The sequence below is a fragment of the Armigeres subalbatus genome, chromosome 2 (assembly GCF_024139115.2).
Source record: "Armigeres subalbatus isolate Guangzhou_Male chromosome 2, GZ_Asu_2, whole genome shotgun sequence".
In the NCBI taxonomy this organism is placed as follows: Eukaryota; Metazoa; Arthropoda; class Insecta; order Diptera; family Culicidae; genus Armigeres; species Armigeres subalbatus.
The window spans coordinates 90,493,326-90,517,513 of NC_085140.1; the positions used below are offsets into that span (position 1 = coordinate 90,493,326).

At 39.4% G+C, this 24,188-nt stretch overlaps 1 protein-coding gene across 1 annotated transcript in view; it reads right to left on the minus strand.

The window, feature by feature from the left end:
• The window catches only part of LOC134209866 (uncharacterized), a 50,535-nt gene that overhangs the window by 9,789 nt on the left and 16,558 nt on the right, over positions 1-24,188 (minus strand). Inside the window, exon 2 of the mRNA XM_062685886.1 lies at positions 23,683-23,846. Coding sequence (XP_062541870.1) covers positions 23,683-23,846 — 164 coding nt within the window. The remainder of the gene's footprint in view (positions 1-23,682; positions 23,847-24,188) is intronic.

A 24,188-nucleotide genomic window follows, 5' to 3' on the forward strand; every position in this document is an offset into this window, starting at 1 on the left:
GAGTTAGTTTAAACCGACCGTCGACAAGTACGCTGGGCATGGGCCCACAAAATTTTAATCTGTATAGTTTTAAGTGCAAATATAGATATACATTAGGGCAGTTCAAATTTCAAAAATGTTCGAAAATTTCAACTCCCATATGTCTATTAGCATCATTTTGATAATATAACCAGTGGGTAACTCATTAATTTTGATTTATATTTCCACTGCTACGTTGAGGCTAATTACACCATTTTAGCCATTTATCACATATTCACACTGTCAATAGAACCGTTCAATCCACTCATAACTAATGTGTTATACAGAGGTCTCATTTATATAGATTCCAAAAAGGGTGGTTGGGGATGTTTATTTAAATTTATCACGATTTGACAGTTGTAGGGAGACTTGAATAAATTTTAAGTTTTTCTCATACAAATTTCCATATAAACATAAATTGACTTCGCGCCACCCCTAAATGGCCACCGAATTGGTTGAAATTTTGCCAGGACTCCTATATTATCAAAATGATGCTAATAGACATATGGGAGTTGGAATTTTCGAACATTTTTGAAATTTGAACTGCCCTAATATACATAAGTGTGCTGGATAAATATAGTCTTTGTCTAAAAAATGTTCTCGTACAATAAATAGTAATAACGCGCGTGTTTTTTTAAACTGATGGTGAAGAATTGTGCATGCAGTTTCCTAAAGTGTGAACTATAATTCCCTCTTGCTGATTCAGTTGGTCTCTGGATGAAATATGAGCGGTCCCCTTGGATATCCTCCAACAATTAAACGGTCGATGTTAAGCCTGATGAATTCACTGCGTCTCGCTATCGGAGCTGAGGAATAGAACAGCCAGGTTCGTACATTGTGGTCCTTCGAACCAGATGGGACCAGGGAAGGATCAACGGAAGCTCGGCCAGAATTATATTGACTCGGTGTGGACGAAATGGGCGCGAATCGGTGCCATCTTAACTAGGAAAGTTGAATGCACTGATTGTTCTTGTGGAGAAAGGATTTAATGGAGAAAGGATTCAATGCGACAAAGAATCAACGATAGAGAGGAGAAAAGGATCCACCATCAATTTTGCGGTCGCTTGGCTTGGGCATCCATCGCGCGGTTCTTTGGTCAGGTTAGTGAAGACTGCTTACTATATGTCCAGCCGATCCTAGGAAACATTCATATTCTAACACAAGCATTTTTCCGTAAACACGCATGCACAAAACCACCGAGTATTTGGATTTTGGATAATTTCTGGAGATTTAATTCGATCGGGCTATAAACTAAAGGAATCTATCATCGAACGCCAAGCGGACTATATGATTGGACAACTACTGCATCGTTAAATGGACTCTCGCTAGACAAGTTCCGAGACTTGTCTTACACGTAAATGTTAATGAAAAAGTATATGTCCAGCCGAAGCGTACCATACATAATACTCGAATTTTGAAATTTCTTGGACCTAAACAACAACTGAGTCATACTGGACAGGTCGTCTGGTGTATCGAATACTGAAATTGAGACGATTTTGTAATCTACAACATTTCCTTGTCATACCACAGAGAAACTTCGCCCGGTACACGTTCACCTAACAAGCGTAAAAGAACAGATAGTGCAGTTCTCCAGATTTTCTAAGTGGGAACGCTGTTTGCAAACGGTTGCATACGTTCACCGATTCGTCGAACAACTGAAGCGGAAGAATCGCAATGAGATTGCTAATACATCGTTAATACTATCTCGAGACGAACTTCAATATGCAGGTCGAAGCCTTTTGAGAAGAGATAACCACGATGACTGAAAATCAACAGCTACCTCCGCATCAACGTCGACGCCGGGAAAGGACAAGTCAACTGTACAAGTTATCGCCTTTTCTAGACGACCACCTAGTTATTCAAATGGAGGGTCGAATTTCTAGACGACCACCTAGTTATTCAAATGGAGGGTCGAATTGCCGGCTATCCTGAAGTATCTCGTAGTGCTCGTACCATAGGCGGTTTAACCATATCAACTCGGAGACAGCGGTGAATAAAATGCGGTAAAAATTCCACGTGTCGAAAAGGAGGGCGGCATTTCGAAAAGACTCGGAAGCGCAGAGTGTACAAGGCGACTCCAGCAGCTCCAAGGATGGAACCTTTACCAGCCGCCCGAGCTACTCCCTACGTGAGACCGTTCAGTTTCGTTGGATTTGACTACTGCGGCCCGCTGTTAATCGTACAAGGCAGACTGGAGGACAAGTGGTGGGTCGCACTCTTCACTTGCTTGACGATCAGAGCAATACATCTCGAGCTTGTTACAAGCTTGACAACAGAATGTTGCAAAATGACGATTCGGAGATTCGTAGCACAGAGTCAGAGTCAGCGGCGAATTAAGGGAGCAGATAAAGGTATTGACAACGATTTGGCCTCAACGTTCATCAATACCACGACTCAATGGCGGTTCAACCCACCAACTTCACTGCACATGGGGGGTCTTGGGAACGTATGATTCGGTCCGTAAAATGTGCTTTAGCTGCGCTGTCTGCTGAGCCAAACGAAGAAACTTTGGTCACATTGCTGGTCGAAGCAGAATCTGTGGTGAACTCGAGGCCATTGACCTACATGCCCCTCGAGACTGAGGAACAGGAGTCGCTAACACCAAACTCTTTCCTCTTGTTAAGCACTAGCGGCATGAATCAACCTTCATCCGAACTGATCAACGATAAGCTATCATTGCGTTCCAACTAGTTCTTATATCAACGGCTCTTGGACCAGTTCTGGACGCGCTGGATAAGGGAATATCTACCCACCATTACCAAGCGAACCAAATGGTTCGCAGACATCAAACCGTTGGAGGCCGGAGACTTGATGATGATCGTAGATGACAGACTTCAGAATGGGTGGATCAGAGGTCCAATTCTGCGAGTGTTCCCTGGCAGGTATGGCAGACGTCGAAATGCCAACGTCAAAACATCTACAGGCATTCTACGGCGTCCAGTAGCGAAATTGGCCGTCCTGGAGGTGACTGATACTGCTCGTGAGGACACGGAGCAAAACGGGTCGGGGAATGTTCAGGACGGTACCCTATCATCCGAAAATTTCTCTGTGGGGCCAGAAGTACCAACTGATGAGTGTCGACAACCGTCGCCGCAGATATGAAGAATAGTAGAAACACGTAAACAGTATAGAATTCGACATTGTTAGACAGCAGACGTAGAACTTACTTTGTTGGACACAATTTGTGAACAAAATACACGAAAAACACTTGTTGGACAGGAATTATGACGCAAAAAGACTAAAAATGTAAGACATAGATTTATACGATAATTACTAATGTTTACGACTAGTTGAATTTATTGAGCCTATGAACTATGTGTTAAGCCTAAACCTATGCAAAATGTAACCTAAAACTAATCAAATAAATGAATGTACAGCTAAAAGCAAACTCATCTCTACAAAAGAAGAGTTTTGCTAATCGGATGGTCCGAAACATCATCACCTGTCGCAACAGGCTCTGATGGTTTTTTGTTGAAGATAAATGTCCGATGGAAAATCGGTTGAATTTCCGTTGGAAATTTAGATGAAGTTCGGATGAATTTACGTTGAAAAACCGAATGAATTTCCGTTGGAAATCTGATGAATGGCCGAGGAAAATCGTTTGAGTTTTCATTTAAAATTCGGATGAATCGCCGTTGGAAATTCAGATGAATTGCCGTTGTTCGAATGAAATTCCGTTGGAACTTTGGATAAATCTCTGTTGGAAGTTCGGATGAAATTCCGTTGGAAAATCGAATAAATTGCAGAAGGTTCGAATGAATTTCCCTTGGTGGTTCGGATGAATTTACGTTGGATAGTCGGATGAAGCTCCGATGGAAATCTGATGAATTTCCGAGGAAAATCATTTGAGTTTTCATTGAAAACTCGGATAAATCTCGTTATCTCTAATCGCGGAAATTCAAAATCTCGAATCTCGGAAAATCAGATAAATTTCCTCTGGAAATTCGGATGAATTTCCGTTGCAGATTCTGATGAATTTTGGTTCGAAAATTGAACGAATATCCGTTGAAAACCTGGATGAATTTTGGTTGGATAATCGGATGAATTTCCGTTGAAAACTTGGGTGAATTTCATTTGGAGATTCGGATGATTCTCCGTTGGAAAATCGGATGAATTTTTGTTAGAAATTTGGATGGACATCCGTTGGATGAATTTCCGAGGAAGATCGTTTGAGATTTCGTTGAAAATTCTGATGAATCTCCGTTGGAAATGCTTGTATTGCGTAAATAACAGTCCCCTCTCCACTTCTCGATATTGAAAGGACCATCGAGATAGGGAGAGATCGAGGAATGGAAGGACAATTGAAATGGGTACTAGATCCAAAAAAGCTCGTTACTAAAAACGACAACAAAACAAATGTCATTTCCTGTTGTTGATGCATTTGTTATTGTCCGAAGATGGTCTAGTAGCCTAAAAATTTGAACATATCGACATAAGGAGAGTGATTCCTGCACAAAATATGATGATGAGAGATATCGAGATAGGGAGGTTATCAAGATGTAGAAAGCCTAAATGTATTTAGATTGCAGGGACTAAGGAAACCATCGACATAGGGAGAGATATCGAAATATAAAACATTGAGATGTAGAGAGTCGACTGTATATCCTATGGAATGTCGAATAAATTGCCGTTGAAGATCTAAATGCATTTAATTTCGTTGGAAACCCGAATGAATTTCGGTTGGAGAGAGAAATAAAATTTAAGTTGAAAGTCTGAATGAATTTCCGAACTACGAATGGCATTCCGGAATCCAAACGGATTTCAGAATTCCGAATAAATTTTAAAAAAAATCCATTGAAAGTCTTTTTTTGTTGTTGGAAAATCGAATGAATTTGGAAATTGTAACGAAATTCTGTTTAAGATTTGAATGAACTCTCGTTAGATATTCAAATAAGCTTTCGTTGATAATTCAAGCGATTTCACTTTGAAAATTCGGATGAAATGAAGTTGATTGAATTTACTTTGAAAATTCGAAAAAAATTCAGTTCAAAAATTAGATGAATTTTTGTTGGATAAACTATTTCCATCTTCTTCTTATTATTATTGGCAATACATCCCCACACTGGGACAGAGCCGTCTCGCAGCTTAGTGTTCATTAAGCACTTCCACAGTTATTAACTGCGAGGTTTCTAAACCAAGTTACCATTTTTGCATTCGTATATTATGAGGCTAGCACGATGATACTTTTATGCCCAGGGAAGTCGAGACAATTTCCAATACGAAAATTGCCTAGACCGGCACCAAGAACCGAACCCAGCCACCCTCAGCATGGTCTTGCTTTGTAGCCGCGCGTCTTACCGCACGTCTAAGGAGGGCTCCATAGGAGATTCGAAAGAACTTTGGTTTGAAATTTGAACGCAAATGGGGTGGAAATTGGAAGCTCTTCGAACGCTTAGAAGCGTCAGCATTACTCGAATAGGATTAACGCTATTATCTTGCCCTACTTGCCATAAAAAAAACAACTTATTTCACCGAGTAGTGGTACTGCCTTTCTCGAATTTAAAAATAACATTCGCAAAATGGTGGTGATCTTTGTTATTTTTTTATGCTATTGTGCGTGTTCACTTCTAAAATTATAACAAAAACCCAGATTAATCCACCTAGCGGTGATGGTGCCTTTCTCGTTTTTTTTTTTTCGAGTGAGTAATTTCTACGCACTTTTGGTATGAAGAAAAACATATTTTGGGCATATCTATCGAGCCCATAGTCCGATCTGGCCAATTTTGAATAGGAAACAATGGGACATGTTTTTGCGTCGAATGCAACCTTAGGAAATTGGTTGAGGGTAAGTGCTAAAAAAGTGAGCTTTAAATTTTTACGCGCTTTTTTATGAGAAAAAGTATTTTGACCATAACTTCTGAGCCCATAGTCCGATCCGGCCAATTGTCAATAGGAAACAATGAGACAGGATTCTGCGTCGAATACAACTTGTTGCGAGCAAATCGGTTAGGGCTAAGTGCTTGAAAAGTTGGCTAGACTTTTCCACTCGTTGTTGCCTAAAAAAAGTATTTTGACCATAACTTCTGAGCCCATAGTCCGATCCGGCCAATTGTCAATAGGAAACAATGGGACAGGATTCTGCGTCGAATGCAACTTGTTGCGAGAAAATCGGTTAGGGCTAAGTGCCTGAAAAGTTGGCTAGACTTTTCCACTCGTTGTTGCCTAAAAAAAGTATTTTGACCATAACTTCTGAGCCCATAGTCCGATCCGGCCAATTGTCAATAGGAAACAATGGGACAGGATTCTGCGTCAAATGCAACTTGTTGCGAGCAAATCGGTTAGGGCTAAGTGCCTGAAAAGTTGGCTAGACTTTTCCACTCGTTGTTGCCTAAGGAAAAAGTATTTTGACCATAACTTCTGAGCCCATAGTCCGATCTGGCCAATTGTTAATAGGAAACAATGGGACAGGATTCTGCGTCGAATGCAACTTGTTGCGAGCAAATCGGTTAGGGTTAAGTGCCTGAAAAGTAGGCTAGACTTTTCCACTCGTTGTTGCCAAAAAAAAAAAATATTTTGACCATAACTTCTGAGCCCATAGTCCGATCCGGCCAATTGTCAATAGGAAACAATGGGACAGGATTCTGCGTCGAATGCAACTTGTTGCGAGCAAATCGGTTAGGGCTAAGTGCCTGAAAAGTGGGCTAGATTTTTTGCGCACATACACACACATACACACACACACACACACACATACACACACAGACATCACCTCGATTCGTCGAGCTGAGTCGATCGGTATATAACACTATGGGTCTCCGAGCCTCCTATAAAAAGTTTGTTTTTGGAGCGAACATATAGCCTTTACGTATACTTTGTATACGAGAAAGGCAAAACAAAGCAATTTGCCCTTTATTTTTTATTGTTATTGGTATGGGTACATGTTATGAATTCGAGGAGCAACAATTCTATGACTTGCTTTTGGAATTACTAGAAATTAAATGTTTTCCAGATATTCATAAACGTATAAAAGCGAAGAAAAACATTTTGAATTGATAATTCCAGTGCTAGTGATCTAAAATCTCATATTATGTAAATTATTCTAGATTGCTTATTGTCCATACTGTATCGAACTGTATCAACAGAATCCAAATAATCACTATTCCAAATGTACAGTTCGAACAGACCCCACCTCATATTTTTTGCAAACAGCGCCCGCGTTCATTACAACTTCCATCGTTTCCCCAACTGTTCGCATTGCATAATTCAGTGAATACTAATTTCCGCGAGCGTGAATTGCTCGAGAAAACCACACGTCAGCTGGCGCACCGGCCCAGGTTGCGCAGAGACAGAAACGATGGTTCAACCATAGAGGCGACGACGTGAGTACTTTACTTACTTACTTACGCTAAGTCGGTGTTAAAGTAACAAAGCAAGACGTGCATAATGCGGAGAACCTGCCCTCGTAGTTTGGCGCTACACTGTTGCGACGTTGTAGTTCTGGTAAAAAGGGTCTTGCAAAATACATACCAGGTACTACTCGTTTCATTGTAGATACTTCAGTTGAAACAATGCACCGACATTGTTGGGACATTTTGTTTCACTCTCTGTCTCTATCTTTCGAAAACAATTTCGATGAAACAAGCGACGAAATACGAAATATGCCCGCTCAGCAAGCACCGATTGGAAGTGTGGGTATTAGAGATTGTTATAAAAATACGGTTGGAAAGGCAAACAATAATACCGCATGAACCGCCAGCAATCACTTTATATGGGGCCAAACGAATTCCCAATTATGGAGGAAATAATAACGGATGAAACCGGACAAGCCAAGAAGTGAGTTCGAAAACGATAGGCTTAGCAGCAGGGAAAAAAGTGTAACAGCTTATTTCTTTTTAGATATAGTTAGGAAGCACGAATATCGAAGTACGGAAAGTATGGTCGATGTGCGAGAGAGTATCTGGTTAAGCGATAAGCGCTGCCGTTCGCAACCATGATCGCGGTTAGCCCGTATGCCTATGCTGTTGTTCGTTTCTCTCAGCTCTCGATGATGTGGTTTCAAAGGAAAGTGTGTAATAAAAAGTGCTGAGTTATCTTAGCATTTTTAGGGGTGCGCGAAAAGGTTTTTTATTTGTTCTCTAAAAGTCATGACGATATTCTATGATGGTGGTAGCTTCTGCTAATGCCGCTTGCCTAGTACTTGACACGTAAATCATACTGAAGTAATGTTTTCTGGCACCTCACTACCTAATAACCGTACGAATAACCTTAGTCGAATTAAGCTTTCAGCACTGATGCGTTCCTTGGTAACAAGAGGCTCGCTCATAATGTGCAATTTAAACGAGCTTGTTGGCAGGTATTGTACAATATGCAACAGCAAGCGCACTGTTTTCTTTAAAAAAAATAATTTAAAAAGGTAGTTTACACTTATTCGATGTTTTATATACACTTTGTTCGCACCTAAATTTTGATGACTGGAAGTAGGATAACAACAACATTAATTCAGTGGTCATCAATACATTGAAGAAATAAGTAATTAGTATAACATATACCTAAAACTTCCAATTATTTGGAATTTACGAATTTTGTAAAATATTTCCTCAGATTTTGATATAGATTGAGAAGCGTAATTCTGAACACATCTACCAGCGCAAAAAAATATGTCATTCAAGTAAAATTGTGTTGTTTTTTTGTCTTTATTAGAGAGACTTGCAGCACTCGCAGCTCGTCTCTTTAAATACATTGTGTTACTGGTTGATATATTTATTACCAAAATAAAGGCATACAATTAAGAAAAAAATAACGGACATGTTTTAGAACACGATGCTAAAAGTTAAGGCTAACTCCGGTTAGCATTAGCATTAGCATTAAGCATTTCGCACAAATTCGTAGGTGGTACAAGCCAAGACTATTGTACGAGAGTAGCATCACTTTCATCCGCTACCACAGATAATGATTTGGGACTAATCACATCCTCTTAGATGGAAGCAAGGCACTTTTCAATAGTCGAGATCTGTCCTAGCCACGTCCTTGCGAATGCTGAGGAAGGGGAAGGAGGGTTAGTTGGACACCTACTTAAGAAAGATACAGAGAACTCTACGACCTCTCATAGGTGCCACGGGAGGTTTTGGGATTGTGTGAAAGGTTATAACAGTAGGAATCGTTTTGGTAGAGAACGTGAAACACAGAAAGAACTAAGATAGAAATACAAAGTAGGAAAATGGACGAGCCTGGAATTGAACCCACGACCTCCTGCTTATAAGGCAGAAGCGGTAGCCACTAGACCACCGAGCTCGTCGACAAAAATTAAGGCTAAATACGGTTCTGTAAATTTTCAAAACAAGATTGGTGTGGGACTGTGACTATTTGTCATACGATACTTTTAACGACGGACTACGTATTTGTTCGTGATTGCATGATAAAACAGCATAAAATCTGCATGCAACTTGTTGCATAAATAACGTACGAGCGACAAACAATAGGTTTTGCCCATCGATGATTCAATATTTCGGGCAAACTGTAGCGAACAATAACTGAAGTATAGCATGGAGAAGAGATTGATTGTATTTTGGAGGGTGCACTGGCGGAATTAAGCTGGGGCACGATTAGACACGTGGATCCATCAAATCAAATATTATCTTCAAAATTTAATTAGGGACACGGCAGGTATTTCCGTCCATCGTCGTAGGTGCTAAAACCAACGAAAGCAACGTACATTTGCTAGAACTTCACTATAGCAGAACGTTTCTCCTGAGCTTACGATTTGGTACGTATGAGTTTTACAAAAAAAAACGTCTCTTTTATTGGTTTTCGAGACTATGACGAACAAACGAAAATACCTGCCGTGTCCCTATATACGCCAAATCCATTTTTGATTTTTTTTTGTGGTGTAAATCTAGAAATTTCTTCGTAAATTCCTGTTTAAATTTCAAAAACTTTTCTAAAATCTTTCAGTTTCTTCTTTGTAGAATTCATTTTGAAATTTTTCCAAGATTTTCTTCGATATTTTTTTCCTTCAGATATTCTCTACACTCCAGAAATTTTGTCCAAGAATAATTAAGAAAATTACGCCATTTAGTCCTTCAAAATCCTCTAAAAAGGCCTTTGTGAATTCATCAGCAAATTCCATTGGAATTTTGCTTTTAGTAAAATCATACAAAACTATCCTACAGGAATTATTCCGGAAATTTGGTTGGATGATTCTTCTCCAGAAATTTATAATAAATTAAATAGAAAATCCTAAAGGAAATGTTGAAGGAACTCTTGAAGTAATTTTTGGATGATTCCTAGAAAAAAAAATCTGTATGAATTTCTGAAGATATTTCCGAAAGAATTTCTATAGGAATATCCGAAGGTCTTAAGGAATTTCTAGTCGAATTTCTGGAGGAATATTGGAAGGAATTCTTGAAAGAATTTTCGAAATAATTCCTGGTAGTTAATATGAAGAAATTCCCTAAAGAAATGTCAAGGAAACCCCAATTTTTTTTTTATAGATTTTCGAAAAGGAGTTCCTAAAGAACTACTAGCAGATTTTTTATGATTGCTAATGCAATTCATTAAAAAAAATGAAAGCCTTCCTAATTCAATTTCGGCAGGAATTCCTGAAGCAATTTCCAGAGGAATTCATAAAAAGAATTCTCCTGGAGAAATTTTGGAAGGTTTTCCAAAAACAATTTCTGTAGGTATTCTGAAGGTAAAGGAATTTCTAAAAGAATTTCGGAAAAATTGACAAAAATAATTTGTGAAGGAATTTTAAAAGGATTGCTTAATAGAATTTCCAAGCGAATTTTTGGGAGAATTTTCGAAAGGTATTTCCGAAAATAAATTGGACTTACCGAGGAATTGCTAAAAAAAATTTGAAGGGCATAATAATTTACGATGACACTCAGAAAATAATTTCCATAGGAATTCCGGAAGAATTATCCCAAATAATTCCTAAGGGAATTACCTAAGAGAATTACGAAATTTCTAAAAGAATTCGTAAAAAAATGTCTGAACGGTATTTTCAAATTTATTCCTAAAGGAATTAAATTTCTTCAATAATTTCTTTGAACATTCCTCCAAAAATTCTTCTGGATTGTTCTCTCTGCTGAAAATCCACCCGGAAATTTCTTTACGAATTCTTTCAGGAATTTCTTCAGTACTACACCACCTACAAAAATTGATTTAGGAATATCTTCGGAAATTCATTTGAGAGAAATCCATTTAAAATTTCTTTAGGAATACCTTTGGAAATTCCTTTAGGTTTTTTTTTTGAAAATTGATTTATAAATTTCTTCGGAATATAGTTATTTTAAGCAGTACTTTCTCAAGACATCCGTTTGGAAACTCTAGGATGAAAGTTCCTTGAAAATTTACCTCAGGAATTTATTCAGAACTTCCTCCAAAAATTCTTTCGAAAATTTTTCTAGGAACTTTTTTAAGCAACTCTCACAGAAATTCCTTTAGACCTTCGGAAATTCCTTCTGAGATTCCTTCTGAAATTGTTTTAAGACATTTCCGTTAGAAATTGTTTTAAGACATTTCCGTTAGAATCTACTTAGAAAATTTCTTTTGGAATTCCTATTTCATTCTTCCACAATTTTTCGGAAGAAATCTTTCAACAAAATTACAGGAGTTATTCCTGCAGAAATTTCACATTGTTTTACTAAAACCATTTCTGGAGAAATCTATAAATGTCTTTTGGGAGGTACCACGAAAGAATCCTAGGAATATTCAAATGAAATGAAGGGGGAATTTTATAAATTATTTTTGAAGGAGTTTCCGAAAGAATTTCTTGAGGATTTTCTGGAGAAATTTTAGAAGAAATTCCTGGAGGAATTACAAAATGTGTTTCAGAAGGAATTTCCGAAACGATTCTTGAATGAAATTTCAATGGAATTTCCAAACAAATACCTATTGGCATTTTGATATAAATTTCTACAGGAATTCCTTCGGAAATTACTTCAGAAACTCCTGCAAAAAATCGTTCAGGAGCATCTGAAGGCATTCATTCGGGAGAAATTTCTCCGGGTATTCCTTCGAAAATCCGGACAGTAGTAAAACAAAACCCTTTCAAAAAAAAATTAACAAAAATATCGGGATCACAGTCAATCCATTATCATACTTCTCGAATATTCCCAAGAATTTCTTGGAAGTTTACTTCAGAAGTTGCTTCGGACATTTCTGCAGTATTCATCAATTTAATGAATTTATTCAAAAGCTCGTTCGGAAAATCCTCCAGATATTTTTTCGTAAAAAATACCTGCAGGTATTAATTCGGTTAGTCATCCAGAATTTTTTTCTGGCGTACATTCAAAAATTCCTTCAAGAATGCCATTTTAAACTTCTTCTTTCTCACAGAATTCTTTCAAAAATCCTACGGAAATACCTTCAAAAATTAGTAATCCTTTGAAAAAAACCCTTTCAAAAAAATTGTTCAAGAATTCTTTTGGAAACTCCTGCGGAATTTCCTTCAAGAATTCCTTTGACAATACTTTCAAAAATTCTTCCAGGTATTCCACCACAAATTCCATACCCTTGCCCCCTGTAATTCCGCCGGAGTTTCTTTCATGTATTTCCGACCGAATTCCGGAAAAAAAAATTCGGAAAACTCCTGAAGGAATTTCTGAAATTCTCTTTCTCTGTGCATTCCTTCGGAATTTCCTCCAGGGATTCTTTCGAAAAATTCTCAGTACATTATAGATCTTCCAAGATTTTTTGGAAAATTCCTTAACAAATTCTTCAAAGAATTGCTTCAGAAATTCTCTTAGAAATTTGATCGGAATTCCTACCGAAAATTCTTAGGGAAAAATACCAAATTATGCCAAAAGGTTGATACCCCACCATTATCAGTGCTCTGGCGCCGCCAGTGGGGTGTGAGTATGGGTGTTTGGAAGAGAGGACAATCGAATGTTTATTTTCTTCAGAGACAGTAGCATTTGCGAATCTCTCAACGACACCGAATAGTGTCTTTCTTTTCGATCATTGGTGTTAACCATTTCAATGCTGATGTAGATGGAAAACGTGTTCCGGGAAGACTGTTGGACAATTCTTCCGGATATAATTCACGTTGAGCTAGACGGCACAATGGAATGTCAGCTTCGTGATTGTCTGGTCGGATGATGGTTTTCTATATGGCTGCTTTCAGAACACGGAATATGACATCCAGTATTAGGCAGGAGGAAGAAATTTACTGATGGTGGAACACCTAAATGAAGAGTTGATCTTGCTGGACCAGATACAACAAAACGCGTAAAGAAAGTCTTCGTGATTATTGGGTTCTTGTGTATGATTCGCTATTTGCGCTCTAAACTGATATTAATGCTGCGGGATGCGTCCCTTGCGCTAACTGGCTCCTTGTGCCTGATCGGACGATGCCAGCCGATTATGTGGTTATCCTGCGCCAGCCAGTAGTGGTGCCAACAGAATGAAGCTGAGTTAGTGTTGTATTAACAAGGACAAGGAAATGAAATTAATAAGTCTGGTCTGCAGCTCACAAATCTCGTGTATGAAAGCATTGTGATCTTGCTGGCAGATTCGACAATCGTACTTGAAGATCTTGTTCAGTACTTGTGTAGGTCATGCCTTCATGATTGACCTGATTGGAATGCAGTTGCTGATCTTTATTTCGTTCAAGCTTAACCACTGCATCCATTACATTGAACTTTGTCCTTTGTTAAGTGCATGTCTTTCTAGTTACTCCCAGGGTTCTCACCTTGGAAATTACTCCATTGCTATTGAGGAGAAATTAAGCAGTCTTTCGTTTACTCAGGTAATTCCCAAACTTGATGTGAAGCCAATTTAGATTAGGGTACCGATATTTATACCCTTCGAAAAATGGTGAACACCGACTCTCAAAGTCGCCTCTTAATCAGCTTAGGCTTCAGAAAAAGTGAGATAATATTGATTTTGGCCATGCTTCTTCTTCTCTTCTTCTTCTTCTTCTTATTGGCATTACATCCCCCACTGGGATATTGCCGCCTCGCAGCTTAATGTTAACTGCGAGGTTTCTAAGCCAAGGTACCATTTTTCCATTCGTGTATCATGAGGCTAGCACGATGATACTTTTATGCCCAGGGAAATTGAGACAATTTCCAATCCGAAAATGTTCTAAACCGGCACCGGGAATCGAACCAGCCACCCTCAACATGGTCTTGCTTTGTAGCCGAGCGTCTTACCGCTAGGCTAAGGAGGGCCCCATGCATCGGTACTAAACTTCAAACATATTGTTGCTTCTTCGTATGAGGTCCGAATTCAATTTTGTACGAAGATCTATTTTTATAGCGTCTGGCATTTAGGAATCTCACCTTCTTCTCACCAGTCTTCTTGTAGGACTTGAATAAAAACTCCCCCTTTAAAATTAGAAGTTTTCCATGAAATATAGAAGAATTGCCAATAATAAAATCAGGATTTGAGCAATATATAAATATAAAATTTCCACAAGTAATGCAAAATGTCCATAAACAATAAGGAATTTCCCACGAAAAAAAAATTAATTAGCACTTTTAAAAGCAAACATAGATATTATAAAAGAAGACTTTCACATAAACAACTAAAATATTCCACTGAAAAAATAAAAATTTTCCATATATAAATCAATGTTAGCTAGAAACAATTACATAATTTTCCACAAAATAATATTTTTCTCCTCAAAAAATTGAAAACTGCGCTAAAAAAGTCAATAAAGAGCAATAAAAAAATATAAAAATTTCCATAAAGAAATATAACAAGGAATAAAACTGAGCATTTTTCCATAAACGACCCCTCTTGATAAAGCATTTAGCAGGGTTTGAATTCAAAGGAGAATGAGAAAATCTCTCACTTATCATGTCTGTATACACTCTCGATAGGTAGTATACAGTGAAAGACGTTTTTTGGTAGCTGTTACGATAGTGAACTGATTCGGGGGGCTACAACCTATGAATATTTTTTTAGAAGCCCCAATTGCGGGGGCACCGGTTCTGATGATGCATTTCAACTTATTTTACACAGCTGTGCGAAAAAAATATGGTCCCCAACATAAAATGAGCGAGAACAACGCGTTTTATCAAACCCTATCGGTGGGGGCCGCCTTTCCGAATCAGTTTTTTTCCCACCTCAGTTTTTTGTAGCTAATTGTGTATTGCTACATTCCGTGCCGATAGTTCGAACGAGCCAGACGTGTGTGCTGTGTCTCATCGCGGGTGTTGTTCGGTAGTGCGAGTCTATTGTGTGGTGCCTACCTACGGATCCAAGGCGATCACTGTCGGCGAGCGAAGTAGCTGCTTCTGGCGACGCCAGTGAAGCAGGCTATTGTTTCTGCTGCTACCTACAGCAGCAGCGCAGATAAGTGTCAGATTTTGTTTTATTGTTCTTTCTTTTGGAGCGGGACTGATTGAAATCAATTATTGAATTAGTTTTTTTTTTCATTATTTTTTTTCTGATTTGCTGATAGTTTTAAGTTAGTATAAGACAAAATTGTCCTTCCATCTCTCGGGGTGAGAATGGAAGCAGAGACTGTGGGAGGTGATGAGCCACCAAAGGAGGTTCGCACACGGTTTTACCAGGCATCTTCGCCTGGCCCTTGGGTTGTTTACTTTCGGCAGAAAGCGAAAAGCCTAGATTTTCTCGGCATCAAACGAGACTTGACGCGTCGTTTTACGAAGCTTGAATTCAATCAAATCAACAGAAACAAGCTACGCATCACCGCACCTACATACCAGGTGGCGAATGAAATTGCTGGCGACAGGGCGTACAACATTGAATATTTAGTTTATGTCCCCTCGCGGGAGGTCGAAATAGAAGGTGTGATCAACGCAGCGAGCTTAACTTGCAAGGATGTGCTTGCAGGGAAAGGTCGCTTAAAGAATGCTCCCTGCAATCTACCGTGGATATCCTGGACTGCAAGGAATTGCATTCAGCAACCACAGTAGATGGTAAAAGGTATATGCTAAGTCAGGCTCGCTTCGGGTGACGTTCGCCGGTTCGATGCTCCCAAAATATGTAGATATCGAGAATATGTTGTTTCCGGTGCGTTTGTTTGTACCAAGGGTATTTAATTGTACCAACTGCAAACAATTAGGTCACACTGCCGAGTTTTGTGACAACAAACCACTTTGTGGTAAATGTTTCAAAGACATCAGGAGGATACCTGCCAGCAACAAGCCACAAAATGTACTTATTGTGATTTAGATCCTGACCATGGATAGCAAGATTGCCCGGTGTACAAAAGACGCAACCAAAAGTGAAGCGCTCGTTGGTACAGCGCTCCAAGCAGTCTTATGCGGAAATGGTTAAAGCGCAAGACACATCCGCCACTGCCACCGCAAAGACTGCTTTTTCAGCTGCCGTTCAAGTAAGTGACTATTATGATTCCATCTCCATTGATGAATCGAACTCTGACGCAGCCGACATGGATGATTCTTCGGAGGTACACGCGCCCGAAAAGAGGAAGCAACCGTCTTCACCGGGATCGCGCCGAAAGAAAACAAAAGTTATCCATAAAGGCTTGGCAAAATCTGAAGGTAATGGAGGATTATTTAAAAACCCGAAGCAACCAGTCTTCACTGCAGATCCCTGCTGCTCTAAGACATTCCCGCCATTGCCTAAAACCGATGTTCCTAAGAAACATCCGGCTAGGATTATCAATGAAAATGCTACTCGCACTTCCGAAAATAGAATCTCATCCAAGCGAGGATTGATATCCTTTAAGGACCTTGTGGACCGCTTTTTGAATCTTTTCAATATTCCGGATTCATTGAGGCCAATCATTGACCTCTTTATTCCAACAGTAGAAAGTTATCTGAAGCAATTGACTGTTTCATGGCCCCTTCTTGCAGAAATTGTATCTTTCGATGGATAATACGGCCATACAAGATACAATCACTGTGCTGCAGTGGAACTGTCATAGTCTAAAAATAAATTGGACGTGTTCAAGTTTATGATTCGCAATTCCGAAAGCGATGTAATTGCCCACTGTGAAACATGGCTCTCTTCTGAAGATGAAATCAACCTCCACGAATTCAACACCATTCGCCAAGACCCCAATGATCATTATGGTGGCGTACTTTTGGGGATCAAAAATGCTACTCCTTCTACAGAATTCCCATTCCGACTGTTCCCGGCTTAGAAATCGTCGCATGCCAAGTAAATGTGAAGAATAAAGATCTTTGCATAGCTTCAGTGTACATTCCTCCAAATGCCTCTATTAATCGTCGACATTTTTGGAGCGCAGTCTCCTTTCTATCATCTCCAGTATTGATATTGGGTGATATGAACGCACATGGTATTGGATGGGGCGAAACGTATGACGATTATAGAGCGCCTATTTTCTATGATTTGTGTGACGATTTCAATTTGAATATTTTGAACACTGGTGAAGTAACTCGAATAGGACCAAATGGTCAACAAAGCCGTATTGATCTTTCTTTATGTTCTAATTCACTATCGTTAGATTGCACGTGGAAGGTTATCCAAGATCCCCACGGTAGTGACCATATGCCGATAGCCACCACCATTAAAAGTGGCTATCAAGAATCTGAGCCAGTTAATGTTCCTTTCGATCTCACGAAGAACATTGACTGGCAAAAATTTGCATCGGCGGTAAAAATTGGTATTGAATCAACTGATATTCTTCCGCCACTGGATGAGTATCGATTCCTTACCGAATTGATTCATAAAAGCGCACTGGAAGCTCAGAAACGACGCGTTCCAAGTACATCTGTCATAAGAAGACCAGCCACTCCTGGATGGGATGATGAATGTACTAAGTTGTATTCTGAGAAATCTGATGCCTTCAAGGCCTTTCGTAAACACGGAAGGTCCGAGCTTTTTGAAGAGTATTTGAGGCTTGAAAGAAAGCTCAAAAATCTTCTCAAGGCTAAAAAACGTAGCTACTGGCGACGTTTTGTCGAGGGACTATCGCGAGAAACCTCAATGACAACACTTTGGAAAACGACCCGCAACATGCGGAACCGCATTTCCACCAACGAGAGTGAAGAATACTCCAATCGATGGATATTCAATTTCGCAAAAAAGGTCTGTCCAGATTCCGTACCAGCAGAACCGCTATTTCGAGAATCAGTCACTGATCCCGGTTCTTTGGATGGGCCATTCTCAATGCTGGAGCTTTCTATGTCTCTTCTTTCATCGAATAACTCTGCTCCGGGGTGCGATAACAGCAAATTCGATCTTCTTAAGGATCTCCCAGATATCGCAAAAGACGGTTACTTGACCTGTACAACTGTTTCATGGAGTACAACATCGTACCACCAGAATGGCGACAGGTCAAAGTAATAGCTATTCAAAAGCCTGGGAAACCAGCGTCTGATTACAATTCCTACCGTCCGATTGCCATGCTTTCATGCATGAGAAAATTATTGGAAAAATGATCCTTTCAAGAATCGACCATTGGGTTGAACAAAATGCATTACTCTCAAATACTCAGTTTGGATTTCGTAAAGGTAAAGGAACAAATGATTGTCTAGCGTTGCTCTCTTCAGATATACAGTTGGCCTTTGCGCACAAGGAGCAATTGGCTTCAGTATTCTTGGATATTAAGGGCGCTTTTGATTCAGTTTCCATAAAAGTGCTGTCAGACAATCTGCACAGTAATGAATTTCCCGTTATTTTGAATAATTTCTTGTACAATTTGTTGTCAGAAAAACAAATGAATTTTACACTCGGCACTCTGACAACTTCCAGAAATAGCTACATGGGTCTTCCCCAAGGTTCATGTTTAAGTCCCTTGCTTTATAATTTCTATGTTAAAGATATTGACAATTGTTTGGAAGGACAATGCACGCTCAGACAACTTGCAGATGATGCCGTGGTCTCTCTAAGAGGTCCAAGTGCAGCTGTCTTGCAAGGACCATTGCAAAGTACCCTAGATAATCTGACTGTTTGAGCCAGACATTTGGGGATCGAGTTTTCACCGCAAAAAACTCAGTTGGTTGTGTTTACTAAGAAGCGGTATCCTGCTCAACTGAAACTCAAGCTGTTGAATGATGACATCAACCAATCTTTATCTTCTAAATACCTTGGGGTCGTGTTTGATTCCAAATGCACCTGGAAACTCCACATTGAGTATTTGATACAAAAATGCCGGAAAAGGATCCATTTTCTACGTTCTATCTCCGGAACATGGTGGGGTGCTCACCCGGAAGACCTCATCAAACTCTATAGAACGACTATTCTCTCTGTTTTAGAGTACGGCTCCTTCTGCTTCCTCTCAGCAGCTGATTGCCACCTTATTAAATTGGAACGAATTCAATATCGTTGTTTGCGTATTGCCCTTGGCTGTATGCATTCAACGCATAACATGAGCCTGGAGGTGCTTGCTGGAGTCACTCCTTTAAAGCACCGTTACTGGGAGCTCTCATTAAGAATACTAATCAAATGTGGAACAAGTAACACACTTGTCTTACACAACTTCGATAATATGCTTGAACTGGCTCATCGGTCAAGATTCCTAAGAGTTTATCTCAACTACATATCGTCAGATCTTTGTCTTCCATGTTATACTCCCCCTCGAGTTGACTTCACCAATGACAGTTTCTCAATTGAATACGATCTGTCCATGAAACATGCTATTCAAGGAATACCAGATCATCTTCGAAATCTTTCAATTCCTCCATTTTTCTGAAAAATATGAACATGTCAATTGCAATAACAGATATTTCACTGATGGTTCTCGCATTAACGGATCCACTGGCTTCGGTGTTTTCAATGTAACTTCAACCACCTTCCGAAAACTTCAGGAACCGTGTTCGGTTTATGTTGCTGAGCTGGCAGCAATTAACTTCGCTTTGGGGATAATTTCCAATCAGCCCGTAGACCATTATTTCATCTTCTCGCATAGTCTTAGTTCTATCGAGGCACTCCGGTCGATGAAACCTGTTAAGCACGCATCTTACTTTCTTACAAACATAAGAGAGCAGATGCGTGTTTTGGTCGAAAGATCATTCAAGATTACCTTTGTTTGGGTCCCATCTCACTGCTCAATCTACGGCAATGAGAAGGCAGACTCGCTTGCAAAGGTGGGCGCACAGGAAGGTGAGGTTTATGATAGACAATTCTCGAGCAACGAGTTTTTCCCATTAGTCCGTCAGAGTACTCTTCAAAGTTGGCAAAGAAATTGGACACACAACGAACTTGGACGGTGGCTATTTTCCATAGTTCCAAAAGTTTCTGGGCGAGCGTGGTTCAGAGGTGAGGACTTAAGTCGAGGCTTCATTCGCGTGATGTCGAGACTTATGTCTAATCACTATTCACTAAACGCACATCTGTACAGAATAAACCTTGTCGATAGCAACTTATGTAGGTGCGGAGCCGGTTATGATGACATCGATCACGTAGTTTGGTTCTGCTCGGAAAACGACGTCTCCAGAGAGCAATTATTGGATACCCTAGTGGCCCGAGGTAAACAACCCTTCCAGGAGATAAGAGGTGTTTTGGGGGATCGTGATGTGGTCTATATGCAAGCCATTTATAGTTTTCTTTGTTCCTCTGACATAAAAGTCTAATACTTTTGTTTTTTTCTTTTCTTCAAAGTTTTTTTTGTTTTGTCTCTGTTTGTCTGTCCCGTAGAGCGCCGTAGCTCTGGCCGTCCAGAAGATGCTCCCATTCGAACCATTCTTCGAGCACGACGACACACCACATCGTCCCCGATGCCAAATGACCGGATGAGCTGCTGAAATTCCTTGATTATGATGATTCCCTGATTCCCGAATCCTAATCCCCGTCCATCCTTAAACATTGTAAACCTAACCTCGAGTCACCACGAGTACGTTGGCTTATTTCCCTCTCTAACTAATTTTATAATAAGATTATGTCGATTGTACATATCTGAAAGAAACGTGGCTCCGTAAAGTGTTATACACGCCTGAGCCTACCAAATAAACGAAATTAGAAAAAAAAAAAATTGTGTATTGCTAATATTGATTTATTTTTGAAATTTTTTTATTTATATTTGTGAAATATTTTGATTTCTTTATGAAAAAATCTTTTTTTTTTATTGCAATTTTTGCTTTTCAAGTACTTATTTATTTTTGTGTTGTGGAAAACTTATGGAAATTTTGCATCATTTGTGGAAATTTATTGTTCATTTTTTGGTCACACCCTGATTTCTTTGTTGACAATTTCCTAATTTTGAATGGAAAATTTCTAATTTTTCATGGAAATGTTATTTTGCTGCCTCCTTGTAGTCCTTAAAATGTATCTTAAGTCATCAGTTTGTTGAGCAAAGTCAGTTGAGCAAAGTTATGCTAATTTGAATTTCGTCAAAAATATGCACATCATAACCCTTTCGTCAAAACTCTGTAGGGGAACTGTTCCGTTTTTCATCTCACTGAACATATATTCATCTCATCGCAAAACAAAGAAATACAGCACCAATCTCGTCGCTTATTTTTCCGGACACGCGTGCTCACTGCTGAAAAAAAAATCACAAAAATAAGAAACAAACCAAATTCCTTTTCATTGCTTTGTTTTTAATGGGCTGGAAATAGGAGCTATGGGATGAAGTGGCGAACCGTTCCCCTATATAAAACGCGTCCGAAGACAAAGTCTCAGCTGGACCTATAAGAGACTGCTAGCATCCTTCCTAACCCGAAAAAAGTGCTTAAGGAAGTGAGCGTTGTGTGCATTTCACTTTCTATTCAATAAAAAACAAAAACTAGTCATCAACACGTCGGAGACGTAGTACATGATTAGGAGAGGCTTAAGAGAAGCCAACGTGAGCCACCCACGACGAGTGAAATAACTCTTTTTGTCAAACGACCTTTTCTTCTAAACAGCATTTTCGACCAAATGATCTATTCGGCCCATCGACATTTTCGACCAACCGACCTTGTATGCCAAAATTTCATTTTCAGCCAAATGATTTGTTGTGGCAAACAACATTTTTAGCCAAATTACAAGTTCGACAGAATGTCCCTTCTAGTTGTATGTCGCTTTCGATCAAATTATTTGAGACCTGATAACCACGACCACTTTTGGCTCAATGTGTTATTCGCCCAAGTGGCTTTCCGCCGAATGACTTTCGGCCAAATGACGAAAGGCTCGTTTGTTCGAAGGCCACAAAGCCAAAAGCTATGTTTGGACGAATATGTCTTTTGGCCGTACATACCATTATACCAAAACCCATTTGGCTGAAAATATCATTTAGCTAAAATGGACATACAGCCGTATGGTCGTTTGATCGAAAATATCATTTGGTCAATCGAGTTGACATTTTCAACCATATCACCAATTCAGCTAATGAAATTTTCGGATTATGACCCGTTCGATCAAATGTCATTTTCGTCCAAATGGCATTTTTTGGACTTATCTATTATGTAAGAACAAACGCTTTTTTGCCCAAATTACCAGTTCAGTGGTTTAACGCTTTGGTCAAATGAAATGTTTCGACAAACCGTTTTTGTTCTAATTAACGTTTCGCCTGAACGTTCATTACAGCCAAATGGAATTCGGCTAGATGACTTCCGGCTCAACGTGCTATTCGGCCGAATGCTTTACCGCCGAATGACGATTTTTCTCGTTTTTCGAATAATTTTCCGTGAATTGAAAATTCCAAATAATTTCCTATGAAAATTCCGAACAATTTGCAGATGAAAGCATAAGATTTTTTACTCTAAATTGCTGTTCTGTATTATCTAGAAATATATTTTCTTTGATTGATGCCTCAGATCAATTCGAGCTTGAAAACATTCCATGAACAACTCAAAACACTGTTCGTTATAATTTGGTATAGCTGATTTGGAAACAAATTCTAATGAGATTGTGATATAAAAAATAACACTGAGCCCAGTATTCAATCGGTACCCAGCCAACACAAAATCGTATATAATGCAACATAAGATGCTAAAGTGGAGGCGATATACGTACATATTGTATGGGGAAGTACCTATATGGCCTCCGCTTTAGCATCTTATGTGACATCACATACGATCTTGTGTTGACTGGGTAATCTCTGAGCATACAATAAATAAATATCTATAAAATAATGATACAATATGAAAGGTATAAAAACCAGAGCTATAATACATAAATAATGCAATATTGAATAGAACTTATTCTCAATTCCATCAACCATCCCTACCTAACACCATCATTAGGGGCCCTCAGTTCGCCTAGCAGCGTCATCGTGAATAGCGGCAAAACAACCAACAACGTGAATAACATGTATTCAAGTCTAATGAACTTGGAATACCGCCGTCGTCATTGTATGTTCCATGAGAAATCCAGCCGGGGCATAAGGAATTTCATTTTTCCGTTCCCTCCATTCTATTTCAAAGACTCACTCGCTACCGCGCCATCACGCTCCAGCACTCGCCGTCGCATTCCCGGCGTTTATCGCCCTATCTCGTACCCACTTATTTTCCTTCTACGCCAAAGCGCATTTCTCAAGATATTCATCGTTTCAGTACTATCCCATATTATGTATTCCTCGAAGTTTCTCCGGTTTCTGCGCGCGCTCTTTCTTGGGGCCCTTTTTTGCCATTAGCCACCAGCAGCAGCCGGCAGGCGGGATGGGCAGGTAGTATGGCAGCACCAAGAAGAGAAGCCCCCTTGCCTCCGCTTTGCTCTGCCCTGGTGCTGGCCGGACTACAAAACTTCTTCTCTCTAAGCTAGAAAACGGCCATCCGGGGCCAGCCAGCGGAAGATTGAAGTGCAACTTCGGATAACAACATTCACAGTAGAAATGTAATCGCACACAGACGAGAAACGAGTGATTGAATGAGGATCGTAAAAAGTAAGATAGGTTACCTTCTCATCTAGCTGCAGCTCGCCGAACGCAGGCCGATCCGTTAGGCTCTCTTTGTATTCCTCGTATTTCAGTACAAACTTGGCCCGTTTGCCCACCTTCGGGATTAGCTCCTTAATCATGTCGTACTTCAAACATCTGAAGGCGCCTTCATCGATTTCTTCCTCTGGAAACAAAAGCATAAGGAGAGCGAGAACACGAAATATAATGAGAATACGGGTCGATGTAGGGGGAGGTGAGTGGATGAAGAGGAATATTCCATGGTGAGGTGAAAGCTTGATTGGTATTCGAAAGGGCAAAGTTTTGATGGTTTTCAGCGAAGTTTGCCCTGTTATTTATTTGTTGAATAGAAGTCAAAAGTAAAGTAAATAACATAATAATTAGACACAACATAATCACTAGACTGGGTTATATTTGAATTCCAGAATGCTTAAATAAAAAACTACGAGATACATTTAAATAAAATTGAATTCTTAGTTTGTTACCGTAACTTGAACTAATTTTGATT